Source organism: Canis lupus, chromosome 15, assembly GCF_048164855.1.
Source record: "Canis lupus baileyi chromosome 15, mCanLup2.hap1, whole genome shotgun sequence".
Lineage (NCBI taxonomy): Eukaryota > Metazoa > Chordata > Mammalia > Carnivora > Canidae > Canis > Canis lupus.
In genome coordinates this window covers 99,264-112,884 of record NC_132852.1, presented here as the reverse complement: position 1 = coordinate 112,884, position 13,621 = coordinate 99,264, and the positions used below count along the sequence as shown (strand labels likewise).

Below are 13,621 nucleotides of genomic sequence, written 5' to 3'. Positions count from 1 at the left end.
CACGCGGGCACACACGGCCACGAGGTGGAGAGTGTGCGCCTTCACGTGGGCCGCACGCCTGCAGCGGTTTGTGTGTCAAACAGCAGAGGAACAGCTCTCGGCCTCACCCAGCCCCGACGTTGGCCTGTTTCCCGCTGCCTGGTCCCCCCGCCCCCGTCCCCAACTCCACGGTCCTCCCCTGATCCAGGCTCTCTAGACCCGACCCCAAACCACCCTGCTTCCCCCGCATCCACGGTGACTATTCCTCTAGCGCCTTCTGCCTAAGCCACGGCACCTTCACCACGTTCCAGCCACCAGCCACCGACCTGCCAGCAACCAGCCACCAGCTGCCCAACAAGCACCAACCGATCGACACCAACACCAGCGCGAGACCTCCCGCTGACACCACCAGTCTCGCCACTTTTAAACGCACACGCGTACACACAGGCTACCCGGTCGGAACAGAACTCGCGTCGCACGTGTGAGACTGACCACTCGCTCCACGGCCCGCGGGGCAGGGGCCCCGACCGTTCTAAGAGGTTTTCTCCATGCTCATGCGCTTACAGGACGCAGACGCTGCCGAACACGTGCGGTCGATCACGAGGCAACCTGACCGGGGCGCCTGGCGCCGTTGGCTACGGGCTCCGCCAAGCCGAAGTCCAGACTCAATCTCTGCCGCGAAGCTCCTCCCTCACACGCCCACACACGCCCCACACTAAACCCACGGCTCTCATCTGCACAGTCACACCTCACACATGCACACGCCCACACGGGTGTCCACACGCTCTCACACGCCCACACACCCCCATGCACACAGCTGCACCCCGCAGGTGCATGCACACGTGTGCACACAGGCACACACCTGCTCTCAGGCCACGTGCTTGGCCGTCCCCCACCTGCCCCTCCTCCCCTGGGCCCCCCGCCTAGCCCCCCACCACCTGGCCACCCTTCCCCTACCTGCCTCCACTGCCTGGCCCCCCCCACCTGCCCCCCGTGCCTGGCCCTTCCTCCCCTGGGCCCCCCTGCCTAGCCCCCCCACCTGGCCCTTCCTCCCCTGGCCATCCCCCACCTGGCCCCCCCCCCGCCTACTCCCCCCCACCCCATCCCAGCCCCCTGGATATCTGCGCACTGCAGGGCTCCCTCTGACTCTGCAGCCTCCTCTCACCTCCTCAGGGTGGGGCCTGATTCTGACCTGTCACCCTCTGCCCCGTCCCTGTCCCTCACCGCCCACCGGGTGATGATCTCCCCAACTACACCCCTTTCCTGACTCCTCGGCCACGTGCCACATGCTCCTCCCAACTTCCTACGGGGCCGCTCTGCTCCGCAGCACCACGTGCAACGTTACAGGGCTTTTGTGGCCCCACAACCCAGGCCCTGAGGCTCAGACTTCCCGGCCCTCCTTCCCCCTAATCGGTTGTGCCCCAGGCCACTGCTTCTCTGGGCCAGAGCGGGTCCCCACGGACCCTCCCTCCGTCCCCTGCGGGCTGCTCCTTGCACACTCTCGGCCACAACCCCGCTGGCCTCTTCCCCTCTGCCCCTCAGCTCCTGCATAGCAGCCACCTGCTTACACGCGTCCAGCCGTGTGCCCACACGCATCGGTGACATGCTCACACGTACCCCTCCGTGCACGCACACACCAGCCACGTGCCACACACATGCAGCAGCCACACGCTTACACGTGATGTACGTGCGCTAACTACACGCTTATGCACACCGGACACATGAGTACATTCGAGCTACAAGGTCACACGCACCAGCTACACGAGGTACCGGCCGCGGGACCACACGCTACCTACGCACATATACACGTCATCAACACGCTTATAAATACCGGGCGCTTGCTGATACCCACTGCCTGCCCGCTTACGCACAAGGTAACCACGTGCTTATGCATACGCGGCAGACGTGCCACACGCGTGCGTAGGTGCACACCAGCTACGTGCTCACACGCGACAGCCACGCACATTCACACGCTAGATCCATGCGTCCACCCGCACTAGCTCACGCACACACGCCAGCTACGCACCCACCAGCTACAAGCAACACGGCAGCTCCGTGCACGCACACGAGCTACCCGCACACGCAGCAGCCACCTGCCGCTCCCGCAGTCCCGCTTCTCTGCTCGTCTTCTCCCCCGCCAGGGCCTCCTTCCTGCTCTGGGCCTGGCGGGCTCGGCCATGAGGCTGCCCCTCTGGCTCCCGGGAGCCCGCTCTGCCCCGCTGCTCTTCCTTCTCTCTGCTCTTCAGCTCGAGCCCCCGCTCCCAGGGCCCGGTCTCATCAGCTTTAAGTACGAGAAACGTCCACGGTCAAGGGTTTCCGACTCTAAGAACGGGGCCTTACCCGGGCCTGAGCTAACGCAGGATGCACTTCTGTGCCCTCGCCCCGAGGGGGCCGTGCCTGCGCTCCGTGCCCCCCTGACGCCCTCTCCTCCCCGGGACCCGCCCCGTCCGGGTCTGATCACCTGGGAGCATGTGGTGGACGGGGGTGGCTACGTTGATGTCCTGAAGATGCTTGAGCGTCTCGGTGTGGAAGAGGCGAAGCGTGGACCCGGAGGTGAAGGCGAGCCAGATCCCCACGCCAGCGATGACCATGTGAGACACGACCATGCCTTCCTCCTGGTGGGCCTCCAGCTGGCTCTGCGGAGGTCAAGGGACGCGGTCAACGGGGTCTGGGGGCACCGGAGCCTGGACCCGGCGTCGGAGCAGCTGCCCCCAGCCCCAAGCCGCGACTCAGACGCCGGGTCACACGGCTGAACCGGCCACGGGCGTCCAGCGGGCACCCCAGAGCAGCTCGCTGTGACCCAGGGACCCACAGCGAGGGCGCTGCACACGGAAACCAGACACCCGAGCAGTCAGCCCACCCGTTACGGTTCCCCAGCAGGTGCAAGTGCTTCCTGGAGCCTGACGGCATCTGTGGGACCCACGTGGGCGCACACGCAGCCCCCAAGAGCCCGCTGGAAGGCCTGCCCACCGTGGAGGCGGGGTCCCTGGGCCTGGCAGGCTGCCCAGAGCAGGAAGGCGAGGGAGGGCCTCCGGGGCACGTGGGGGAAGGTCCGGGAACGCAAAGCTCCACAGGCGGGAGGCCAGCAGGGCCCTGGGACTCGGGTTCCCCAAAGCCCGCTCTGCCTGTCCCCACCGCCCTGAGCGCTCCTGGGCCGCCCGCAGGTCTCTGGGTCCCCGCCCACCCCGGCCGAGTCCCCAAAGGCTCCTGCTACTCCCGTGGGACCAGGCCTTTCCTTCCAGAGCTTCCGGCCGACTCTGCCCCGTGTGCCCCGCTCACCCTGGCGAGCGGCTCTGAGGCCCCATGAGAGGGGCCAGCCCCGGACAGGGGGTGGGCCAGCCCTGGGCAGGGGCTGGCCCCGCCTGACAGCTGTGGAGAAGGGGCACGGGGGGACGCCCGGAGGATCAGCTGCAAGATGGGCATCCACGGATGCCTCCTCTACGCGGAGGGCTTCCTCCTCTGAGCTCGGGGCTGTGCAGAGCTGAGGACATGCCGTGCCTACGCCCACAGAGGGGGGCGCCGGGCTAAACCCCGCACCCGCAGCCCGCGTGACACACCACGAGCTGAGCCGACGGTGAGCACGTCCATCAGCGGCGGGCGGCCCAGACCGCCCCCCACAGCTGCCACCGGGACACGCGAGGCTCTACCCTCCGGTTGGGCTTCTCAGGGAAGAAGTTCTGTTTTTCTCTTCCAGGCACAGGCTTCCCAGGACGAGGCCTGCAGGAAGCGGATGGGCAACCCCCACGCCGCATGTCCACCCATGGGGCTGACAGATGGGGCCGGGGGAGGACGGGGCGCCCGATGCACAGCCCTGCATGCGCCCCCTTGCCCCGCGAGGACAGGCCGGCACTGCCTGCCATGACCACTGCCCGCCAAGACTGCCGCCCGTGCCACAGCCGCTCCCCACGGGCCACGCGGTCACCGCTCCCTGGAAAACGGCCTCGGGGAGGCAGGGCAGTGCCATGGGGAGCACGGGAAGGACCTCCCAGTGCTCCCCGAGTGTCAGGCAGCACAGCCGCGGTGTCTCCTCCCCAACAGGTTTCTGGCCCTTGATGAATCCAGCAGGCGGGGGTGGGGCCCAGAGCCGGCTTTCTAGAACGTTCCCAGGAGCTGCAGCTGGGCGCGTCCACCTTCCACTGCTTCTTATTTCCCTGTTGGTCCTCCAGTCCCATCATGTGCCTCCGTGACAAGCGCCCCGAAGGCCGCAGGAGCACTCTGCGCGGGGTCACTGCCCGGGACCGCGGGGGCTGCGCCTTCTGCACCTCACGGTGGGTGGTGCGTGTCTGCGCGGCCACCTCACTCCTCCTCCTCCTCCTCGTGGGTGGTCTCTGGCAGCTCCCCCTGGGCGGCTGGTCGTGACCCTGGGGAACGCGGCCCTGTGACACCCGCTGCACGGTAAGATCCCTCAGGGGCTCAGCATCGCACTTGGCGAAGAGGGGGTCCCGGCTGGAAAGGACACGCGCGGCCCTCCACGGACGCCTCCAGCAGGCCGCTGCGAGTGGGTGACCCGGGGACATTACTCCAAGCTCCTCGGTACCGAGCGTGAGGTGCCCTCTGGGTGCACCTGCACCAACCTCACCTCCCGCCTCGCCGTGGTCCTGGCGCACACACCCTCCCCCCACGAGGCACCACGCCTGCCTTCTCGGGATGCCCGCTCTGCCCGGCCGGCCTCCTGCGGCTCTGCCCTCCGTGCTCATGGCATCGAGGCCGCGACTCTCCTCGTCCTGCCACCTGCCCCAAGGCACGGCCGCGGCTGGCTCTCGCCGGCTTTAGGAGGCAGGGCTAGGCCGGACGCAGAGAGGCACTTCCAGGGCCAGGTGCGGACACGCTTGTCAGTCCGACAGGAAGTGCAGACCCCGCGCGTGCAGGGGAGGCACCTGGTGACGCCCCTCGGCCTCCCCCGCGGTCAGCCGCCCGCGACCCCGTGACGGTGCTCCCGGGCGCAAGGCTGACGTCCCACCTTCTGCGAGCACAGACCAGGCCAAGTGCGTCCCAACAGCTTTCACGCGCGTGTCCCTGCGTGTGCTGCCAACGGCCCCAGGCCCTACCCGCTGACCCGCTGCTGCTCCTCCGTGGAGTCCCCAGGACGGAGCCTCAGAGCCCACAGAGACCACTTTACTGCGCGGGTGGAGGTCGAGGCAACCCGGGCTCCAACTCACCGCCCCAGCTCAGGAAACAGCTCTATCGCCTGAGCTTGCTCAGAGGGCAGGGGACAGAGGGTCGCGGGCGGCGGGGCTCCGCGAGGACACGACTCTGGGTCGCAGGCGGGCGAAACGCCTCCACCTGTCACTTACAAACCTTTCTCTACAAGCACACGCACGCTCACCGAACACGAACAGGAAAGTTCTAAGACTTTACGAAATTCATTGTTCCCTTTGTTACGGCAACTTCTAAGCCTGTGTCCCGACAGGAGATCCGCCCCCGCAAAGTAAAGAGAACGTCCTCCGGCTTTCGAATTTGGGATTCTGTGTAAGCTTTAAGAATCACCTCCACCCGGGAGGTCTGGAAGGGTGAGGACGCGGAGCCCGAGGCAGCCCTGCGGCCCCCACGGCCGGCCGTCTCCCGACCCTTCCTGCACTGACCGAGGGCCGCTGGACCCCGGGCCCCGAAGACGCCCTCGTTCACACTGGGCACGTGTTCATTGGAGCGCGTCTGTGGGACTGGCAGGAAAGCACCAGCAATTCCCCGAGGGACGTGGCCGCACAGTCAGCGGACTCATCTAGGGCGTCTTGTCATCCGCAGACAAGCCGGGGCAGCCTCCTCGGGGCAGGCGGGGGCATCCCCTACAGGCCGGGCGTTCCCGACCGCCAGCCTCGGGGGGCAAGTGGGGCAGCACCGCGCTCATTAAGGCGACTCACCTCTATCGCGTGGGTCTCGGTGCTGACGGTGAACACCTGGCCTCCGGAAGCCGCCCATAACGTGTCCTCCGCCATCACCAGGCTGCGAACCGGCAAGACGCCTAATTTTATCACTTTCTGAGGTTCGGAATTCCAGGATCCATCTTAAAAAAATATATATTTTAGTTTCAGTTATCCACGCACACGGATCGGGGGAAAGGACCAGACATCATTTCATCCAGGTCCTTTGGGGGGGGGGGGTAGGTCTACACCCAACGTGGGCTGGAACTCCTGCCCGGGGTCAAGACTCACAAACCAACCAGGCGCCCCACGACCATTCTGACAAGCACGCTGCCACCGGCAAGTCCGACGCGCACGCCTGGTCCCGGGCGCCATCTCCACGAAGGATCTAGCCCAGTGAGGGAGACGGAGCCGCGTTCCCGTCCCACCCAGCGCGTGGGTGGCCCACGCGGCCCAGCCCAAGCCTCAGCTCTCTCCTCCGTGACCTGGGGGTGATGCCGCCCCGTGCCCCCGAGGCTGCCGTGGGAGCGCGAGGAGTGACGAGGCGGTCGGGCCGCTCAGCACAGCAGAAGTCCCACCATCTACCGCCACCCCACACGACATGACGGCCGTAGCCAGGGGTCTGCGTCCGACCCTGCGCCTGCGTCCACCTCCGAGACGCCTTCTAGCTACTGTCCCGTCGGGACCGACCACGTCACCCCTGGATTAAAGTCAGAACTGAGGCAGGAGGCTTTCCTCCCATCTCAGGAGCTCGCTCCGTTCCTGAAGCTCATGCGGTGAGGAAACACTTCGGTTGAAACTATCTTCAGAGACCTACGGACGAGGGTCGTCGCGCTTTAAAGGACATGTGAGTCAACCAGTGCCGGGATGGCAATGAACGATACTTACAGGAAGACTTAACGTACGTTTTCAAGGTGACTGTGTAATTACCCTGCGAAACACTAAAACACATTCTTCGATTTTCAAGGTGACCGTTAATTAAGCCACCACACCTAAAAACAGCGAACTCGGAGTCGGCCGATGCCTCCGACCGAGTCCACTGAAGCGCTCTGCTCGAGGAGACGGGAACGCCTCGGCTGAGAACCCAGTGCCGCTTCCACGCTCCGTATCTGGACCTTTTCATCCAAACCCTGTTTATGACGAACCGTCTTAGGCTGAGGCGCGCGGATGCCAAGAGGCAACCAGGTAAGGTCTGGGGTTCGAGGCGCGTTGAAGTTAGGGCTCAGCTGCAGGTGGAGGGTTTCTAGCTGCAGCTGCAGGACAATCACCGGTTCCCACGGACACCGACCTGCCATCCACTTGTAGACCTGCACTGGACCTGGTATCGAGGTGTGGTCACACGTGCACACGCTCACAGGCGGCCACATACAGTCACACGTGCACGCATGCACAGCCACACATGCATATATATGCAGGCACACATGCGGTGGCACAGGCACACGTACACACAGATGTGTACATACATGTAGTCACATGCGCACAATGTAGAAGGACAAGCAGCCACACATGTGTGCAGTCACGTGAACACATACAAGCGGTCACATGTGCACACACACACAGTAACAGGTGCACAAGTGGTCACAGGTACATGCACAGTCACACGTGCACAGTCACAGGTGCATGCATGCACGCAGTCACATGTGCATAAGCAGTCACGTGCACACACACATGCAGTCACACGTGCAATCACAGGTGCACACGCGTGCAGTCACACGTGCACATACAGTCACATACACAGTCACAGGTGCACGCATGCAGTCACACGTGCACAAGCAGTCATGTGCACACGCACAGTCACACATGCACAGTCACGTGCACACATGCACAAGCAGTCACGTGCACAAGCCGTCACAGGTGCATGCATGCACGCAGTCACAGGTGCAGTCACAGGTGCACACACAAGCACACAGGCCTCTGCATCAGGGACTCACAGTCCTAGAGGCTCTGCACCTCCACATCCGACGGGATCACAGGGGTTCGGAGTGGAGATCCGATTCTTCCCCACACGCGCAGGGGCTGAGAGCACAGGGCTGAGGATGCCCGCAGCACCTACGCCCCCGGCGTCTGCGCCCCAGCACAGCCACCACCCTGACAGTGCTCGTCCCTCTGGAGCAAGAAACTGCTGCACACGTTTTGTTTGGAAGGATCAACTTCTAGTGACTGAACTTTGTTCTGAGCACCTAGTTACTCCTGCAGAGTCTGCGCTCAGTGCCCCGAGTCCTCCGTGGGGGCGGGGGTCCAACCAGGATGTGGGCCTCAGCTCCAGCTGACTGCAGACAGCCTCTCCCTGGAGGCTTCATCCAGGCCTGAGTTCCCTCCCAGGCTGCCCCCCGCGGCTGGGCCCCAGCACATGCTCCCTACATTCTGAGCCAACACCAGGAAATCTGGAAATTTCTCCCAGACTTCCTGATTTCAAGCTCCCTAAAAGGTCAAAGACTTGCAATGATGATGCGTCCTGAGCCGTGGCGGAAGGGCAGCGGCCTCCATCCAGCCAGGCCAGTCCTCCCACCTCAGAGAACACAACAGCGGCGAAGGGACCTCCCTCCGGGGAAGACATTCAGACGCCAACGGGTACGCGACCACGTGCTCTGCATCCGTCGGCGTCGGAGAAACGGAAACCACGGCGAGAGATCACTTCACAGCCGTGAGGATGGCCGTCATCGCCAAGACGCGAGGTCCACGTGAGGTGCAGGAGAAAGGGGGCCGTGTGTGCTGCCGGTGGGAAGGCCGCCCCGGAAACAGCGTGGAGGTCCCTCGAGACATTAAAATAGAGCGACCGTACCGTCCAGGACGCCCACTTCTGGATACTGATCCGAAGGACACGGAAACGTCAATTCGAGAACCTCCATGCAGCCCTGCAGCAGCATCGCAGCCGCCAGTCCGTCGACGGCCGGAGGGAGAGATGTGGTGTGCACGCACGCACAAGGGAGCCCCGTGTGCCACAGAGATGAGGACGTCCCACCGCCGTCAGGACGGGGTGAACCTCGAGGGCGTCATGCTAAGCGAGATGTGTCCTCACGCACGTGTGGAGGCTAAGACCTCTATGTCACGGGAACAGAACTGATGGGGGGCCCAGGGGGGAGGGGGGGAGCCTCGCAACCAGAGAGAGGAAGGCCTGGGGCCTGACGCCCGCCATGAGGACAGTCCACGTCCCGCACGTGAGCGCCCAAGCTCTAAGAGCAGATCCCGAGCGTCCTCAGCACCAACACAGCGACGGTTTGTACGTGACGGGGACGCAGGTGGCGGCTCTGCAAAGCACCAGGGGTGCGAAGGACACCCCGCCGCCCTCGGGCCAGGTCAGTGATGTGCCAGTAAAGCCGGGAAAGGAGGAGTCACCAGCCCCAAGTTAGACGAATATAAATAAGCCCTGAATAAGTCCACAGCACTGGGAGAAACGGACGTCAACACCCCGACTCCGTGCGGGAAGCTCGCAGACGGGACGGAATCACGGAACCTTCAGACCCGCACGCTGTGCACGATGCCCCTGACCTCAGCCCCTGCCGCAGCAGCACAGCTCGACCCCAGGCAAGCCGACCCCGGCCACGCAGACGCAGGAGAAGGAAATGGAGCGACCCCGTGGGTCTAAGTACACGCGGACCTCGTTCCACATACGGCGAGCTCACGCGGAAGCCACGCCTCTGAGCCCGACTCACCCCACGGGGCACACCCGCTGCCCCGGCCCTACCCCACCGTCCGGGCCGCCCACAGGTCCTGCTTCCTGCCCTGGCCGCCCCCCCACAGGGACCTGCAGCTGCCCTGACGTCCCCCCAGTGACGATGGCCCCCCAGAGGGCTCTGACCCGGCACCCCCAGCGCCCTCTGGGCATCGTGAGCACGTTTACCCCGTGACGTGTTCGTCCCCCCGCCCCCCCTTCCCACCCCCAGCCCCGTGGGAGAGCTAGGACTTGCCCCCATCGGCTGCCCCTGGCACTAGCCCCGGGTCCCCTGCACCGAGCCAACGCTCAGCTTGTCCCCAAGACAGTGAGTGACGGCGGCACAGTGCCTGGGAGGTGGCGGGGGTGCTGCAGGCGGGCAGGCATCAGGGGCGGACAGGCTCCCCCCCTCCAAGGGGACCGTCTGCCCCAAGGGGATTCGGCCCCTGACTTCCATGCACCCCATCTTGGTGGGGCCGCCGAAACCCCACAACCGTGAGGGATGCGAGGCGGTGCCCCCGGGGAGGCAGGGGAGGGGAGCACCGGGGACTGGCCCTGCTGACCCCACCTCAGCTGTGGCCCCCGGGCCCCGGGAAGGGTGCACACGGCTGGCCGGGCCGGTTTGGGGCGTCCACCGTGGTGCCCGAGCCAAGGAGACGCTCGGTCCTACAGCTGAAGACAGAAGCCGCCCCATGAGAGGGGCTCAGAGGAAGGAAGGCTGGCCGCGGGGAGCGGGTGAGGAAGCCCCCGACCCTGTCGACCCCGGAACGCGGGCAGTGGGCCCTGCGAGCGAGGGTGACCCCCGGCAGCGGCGGGACAGCTCGCCCTAGTGGAGCTACACCGCAGGGGCGGGACGGGGGCCGAGCAGGTGGACAGAGCTGGGACGCCCCGACCCCAAGAGGCTGCGGAGCCCCGCTGCGCCCTCTGGGTCCCCAGAACCCGCCGAGGTCCTGGTGGAGCCCGTGGAGCGTCCGGGCAGACGGAGTCCAGCCATTCCCACGGGCGGCCTGCATCCCCACCACCCAAGGGAGCCGCCAGCCCTGAGGGAGCCTCCAGCCCTGAGGGAGCGCAGGGGCCGCGGGGGACGGGACCGTGCTGTGGGGGACGGATGTGCATGGACTTCCCACCTCGTGGACGGGGAGGCGTCAGTGGGACAGCGACGGCCTGAAACCACTTCCTGCCTGTGCGGCTGCATGTTCACGCTGGGCACCGTCCTCCCGCCCCATCCCCCCACCTTGTCCTGCCCCATCCTCCTGTCCTGTCCTCCTGTCCTCCCACCATCCTCCCACCATCCTCCTGCCCCATCCTCCCGCCCTCCCTCACCGCCCTCCTCCTCCCGAGGCTGAGAGAGTCCCCGGAAGCCCCCGGGAGAGGGGACGTGCAGACACCACTACCTTCTGCCTTCCTGTAGACGGCCACGGCCCCATTGACCAGGCCGGCGTACAGGCTCTGGGGCGTGCAGGCCAGGCTCAGGACCGTGGACTTGTCGGGGGCGAAGAACTGCTGCAGGCGCACCTTCTTGCAGCCCTGACTGCTCTTATAGATGGAAATGCTGCGGGAGAAGGACGCGGGCCAGTGAGCGCCCCTGCTCGGTGACGGGGCCTCGCCAGCACACCCCCCACCCCAGCTCCGACCTGCCCCGGCCACCTCCGCCCCTCCCTGCCACCCCCACCGCATCTCTTCCTCGCACGGTAAAGGAGAAACAGGACTTCTCCCTCCGTAAGCAGCTTCACATCACAGAACCACCGTGGTTCCTTTACGAGGTGCAGTGTCCAGGAGGCCGGGCACAGAACGCGGTCCTGCTATACTCCGAGACGTGTGGAGTCGGGGCAGGTGAGGGACACAAGTGAACAGCCACGTCGCGTAGCTGCCGTGCCTCCGGGGGGTGGGGGGCTGCAGCTACCCCAAGGGGACTGGTTCTAAGGGCGGTGACCCAGCCTTGGGGCGCAGCCTAGCAGGTGGGGCGGTGGCCGCCCCTGGCAGTGGGCTCACCTCCCCTCCTCGGTGCCCAGGCAGACGGTGGGCACGCCCGACGCCCTCCCGGCAGTGGCCTCGGGCTCCGCGGGCCGCTCCTCTGCGGGGATGAACACCATGCACAGGATGCGAGACTCCACGTTGAAGCACTCGATGACTTTGGGGTTGCAGTTTTGAAACGAGACGATGGCAACCTGGCCCATTTGGCTGGTGCAGCTGCCGATCTGAATGGGGGGTGGGGGGGTTAGAGGAGCACCTGCAGCTTCCATGGCACACCGACCCCGACCTCCGAGGCCACAGATGGGAGGACGACGGAAGGACAAGACGAGAGGACGGGGCGGGAGGGCGGGACGGGAACCACGGTTGCCACAGAAACCAACACTTCACAGAATCCACAGGGTTTAAACCATCTGCTACCGGAGCCCGCGCTTCCTTTTCAACTTACGGGGTGACTTTCCCTTTTAATTTTTTTTTTTTTAATTTTTTTTTATTTATTTATGATAGTCACAGAGAGAGAAAGAGACAGAGGCAGAGACATAGGCAGAGGGAGAAGCAGGCTCCATGCACCGGGAGCCTGATGTGGGATTCGATCCCGGGTCTCCAGGATCGCGCCCTGGGCCAAAGGCAGGCGCCAAACCGCTGCGCCACCCAGGGATCCCCCCTTTTAATTTTCATAACGAGAGTACAGTTTCGAGGTTTTCTTCCTAGCTCCCGTTGCTATCCCTGAGGAACCAGCTGCCCGGCACTCCGCCGCGGTGGTGGCCCACTCGGGCATGACTGAGAGGCTAACAACCGGGTGAGCATCGGTTCCCAACAAGTAAACGCTGACGTGCGACGGGCTCAGCTAGGAAAGCAAGGCCCAAGGAACCTGAGCACCGGGCGCCTCGCCCCCCAGCACGGCTGGCAGCGCATAAGCACGAGGTGCTGGGGTCGCCCTGGGCCGCCGGCGAGCCACTGGGACACCCATGGACACCCCGCAAGCTCCGTCCCAATGCGCAGTGCAGCCGTCTCACGCGGGAAAGGGTCAGATGCCGCCAACGGGAAGAATGCCCGGGGCAGAGCCTGCGAGGTCTGCAAAGCCAGCCGGGGCGTCGGCGCTGTCGTGGAGCCCCAGGTGTGGGGCCCCAGGTGCCATCGCCGCCGCGCCAGCTTCGGGAGCGTCATCAGGCCCCGGCCGCTCGCGCTACAGAGAAGCGTCCTGCTCGGACGGCCGTGCGGTAAAGGCTGCGGGATCGCCAGGCCCACGCCAGCCGCCGGCGACCAGGGGAGTGAGGAGGCACCGACATGGTGCGCATGACAGAAAACCTTCTCTGCCCCAATTCTCTGCTCAGGGAAGTGAGCCCATCCCGTCCTTCCTGCCGGGTGCACGTGGGGAGGAGCGCCGGCCAGGGAGAGGCTCCGCTGTGGGACGTGGAGGGGTCACCCGAGAGCAGGGAGCCTGGAGAGGTGGTCGGGTGGTCGGGGCACGGCGCTGGAGGACAGACAGCAGGGTGCCCCCGCGGAGCAGGGCTGCGGGCCCAGGAGGCACACAGGAGCCCTCACGGTGCGTGGGACCCTCTCCCCGTCTGCAAGGACCGGAAGTGCCCATTGCAACTGCAGCATGCGAAATGCAATACTTGATTTGGAGCAAATTAATTTGGATTGCCAAGTTTCCAGGGTAAAAAGCCAGCAATGTCTTGGAGGGGGAAAAAAAAAAAAATCTTATGCAACTTAACCACCCAAACTGCAGAAATATTTAAATTATTCTATTACTTAACTGGGTTGTCCCTGTGCTGAATCTAATCCGGTAAAGCTTTAAAAGAAAAAAAAAAAAAAAAAAGCAAAACACAAGACATAAACCTTTCAATTCCTGAGAATTGCACAACTTTCCCAAAAGTGCTCAGTCCCGTCACGGCTCGTGACTCGCATGCTTATAAACAGCCCAGGACGCCCAGGACACCGATAGCGGACTGCACGTTGGAACCTGTCAAACCCACGCTGGCCGTGGACACGGACCCGCAGGCGCCGCCCTGTCTTACCCACAGGAAGCCGTGCACCGTGGACAGCGAGTCTGGCTGGGCCTCACTGGTCACGCAAGGTTCAGGGTTGTAGGCGGCACATTCGATCTATCGGGGAAGAAAATCGGACGCCCTCGTTTAGAACAGGACCCGGAGGCGTC

At 64.7% G+C, this 13,621-nt stretch overlaps 1 protein-coding gene across 5 annotated transcripts in view; it reads right to left on the bottom strand.

Moving 5' to 3' along the window:
- Positions 1–13,621, bottom strand: part of ARHGEF10 (Rho guanine nucleotide exchange factor 10) — a 99,966-nt gene that overhangs the window by 7,791 nt on the left and 78,554 nt on the right. For all 5 annotated transcript variants that reach the window (XM_072775770.1, XM_072775768.1, XM_072775771.1 and 2 more), the window contains 5 exons: positions 13,482–13,568; positions 11,482–11,687; positions 10,884–11,041; positions 5,838–5,980; positions 2,441–2,615 (listed from right to left, as the gene is read on the bottom strand). In XM_072775770.1, coding sequence (XP_072631871.1) covers positions 2,441–2,615; positions 5,838–5,980; positions 10,884–11,041; positions 11,482–11,687; positions 13,482–13,568 — 769 coding nt within the window. The remainder of the gene's footprint in view (positions 1–2,440; positions 2,616–5,837; positions 5,981–10,883; positions 11,042–11,481; positions 11,688–13,481; positions 13,569–13,621) is intronic.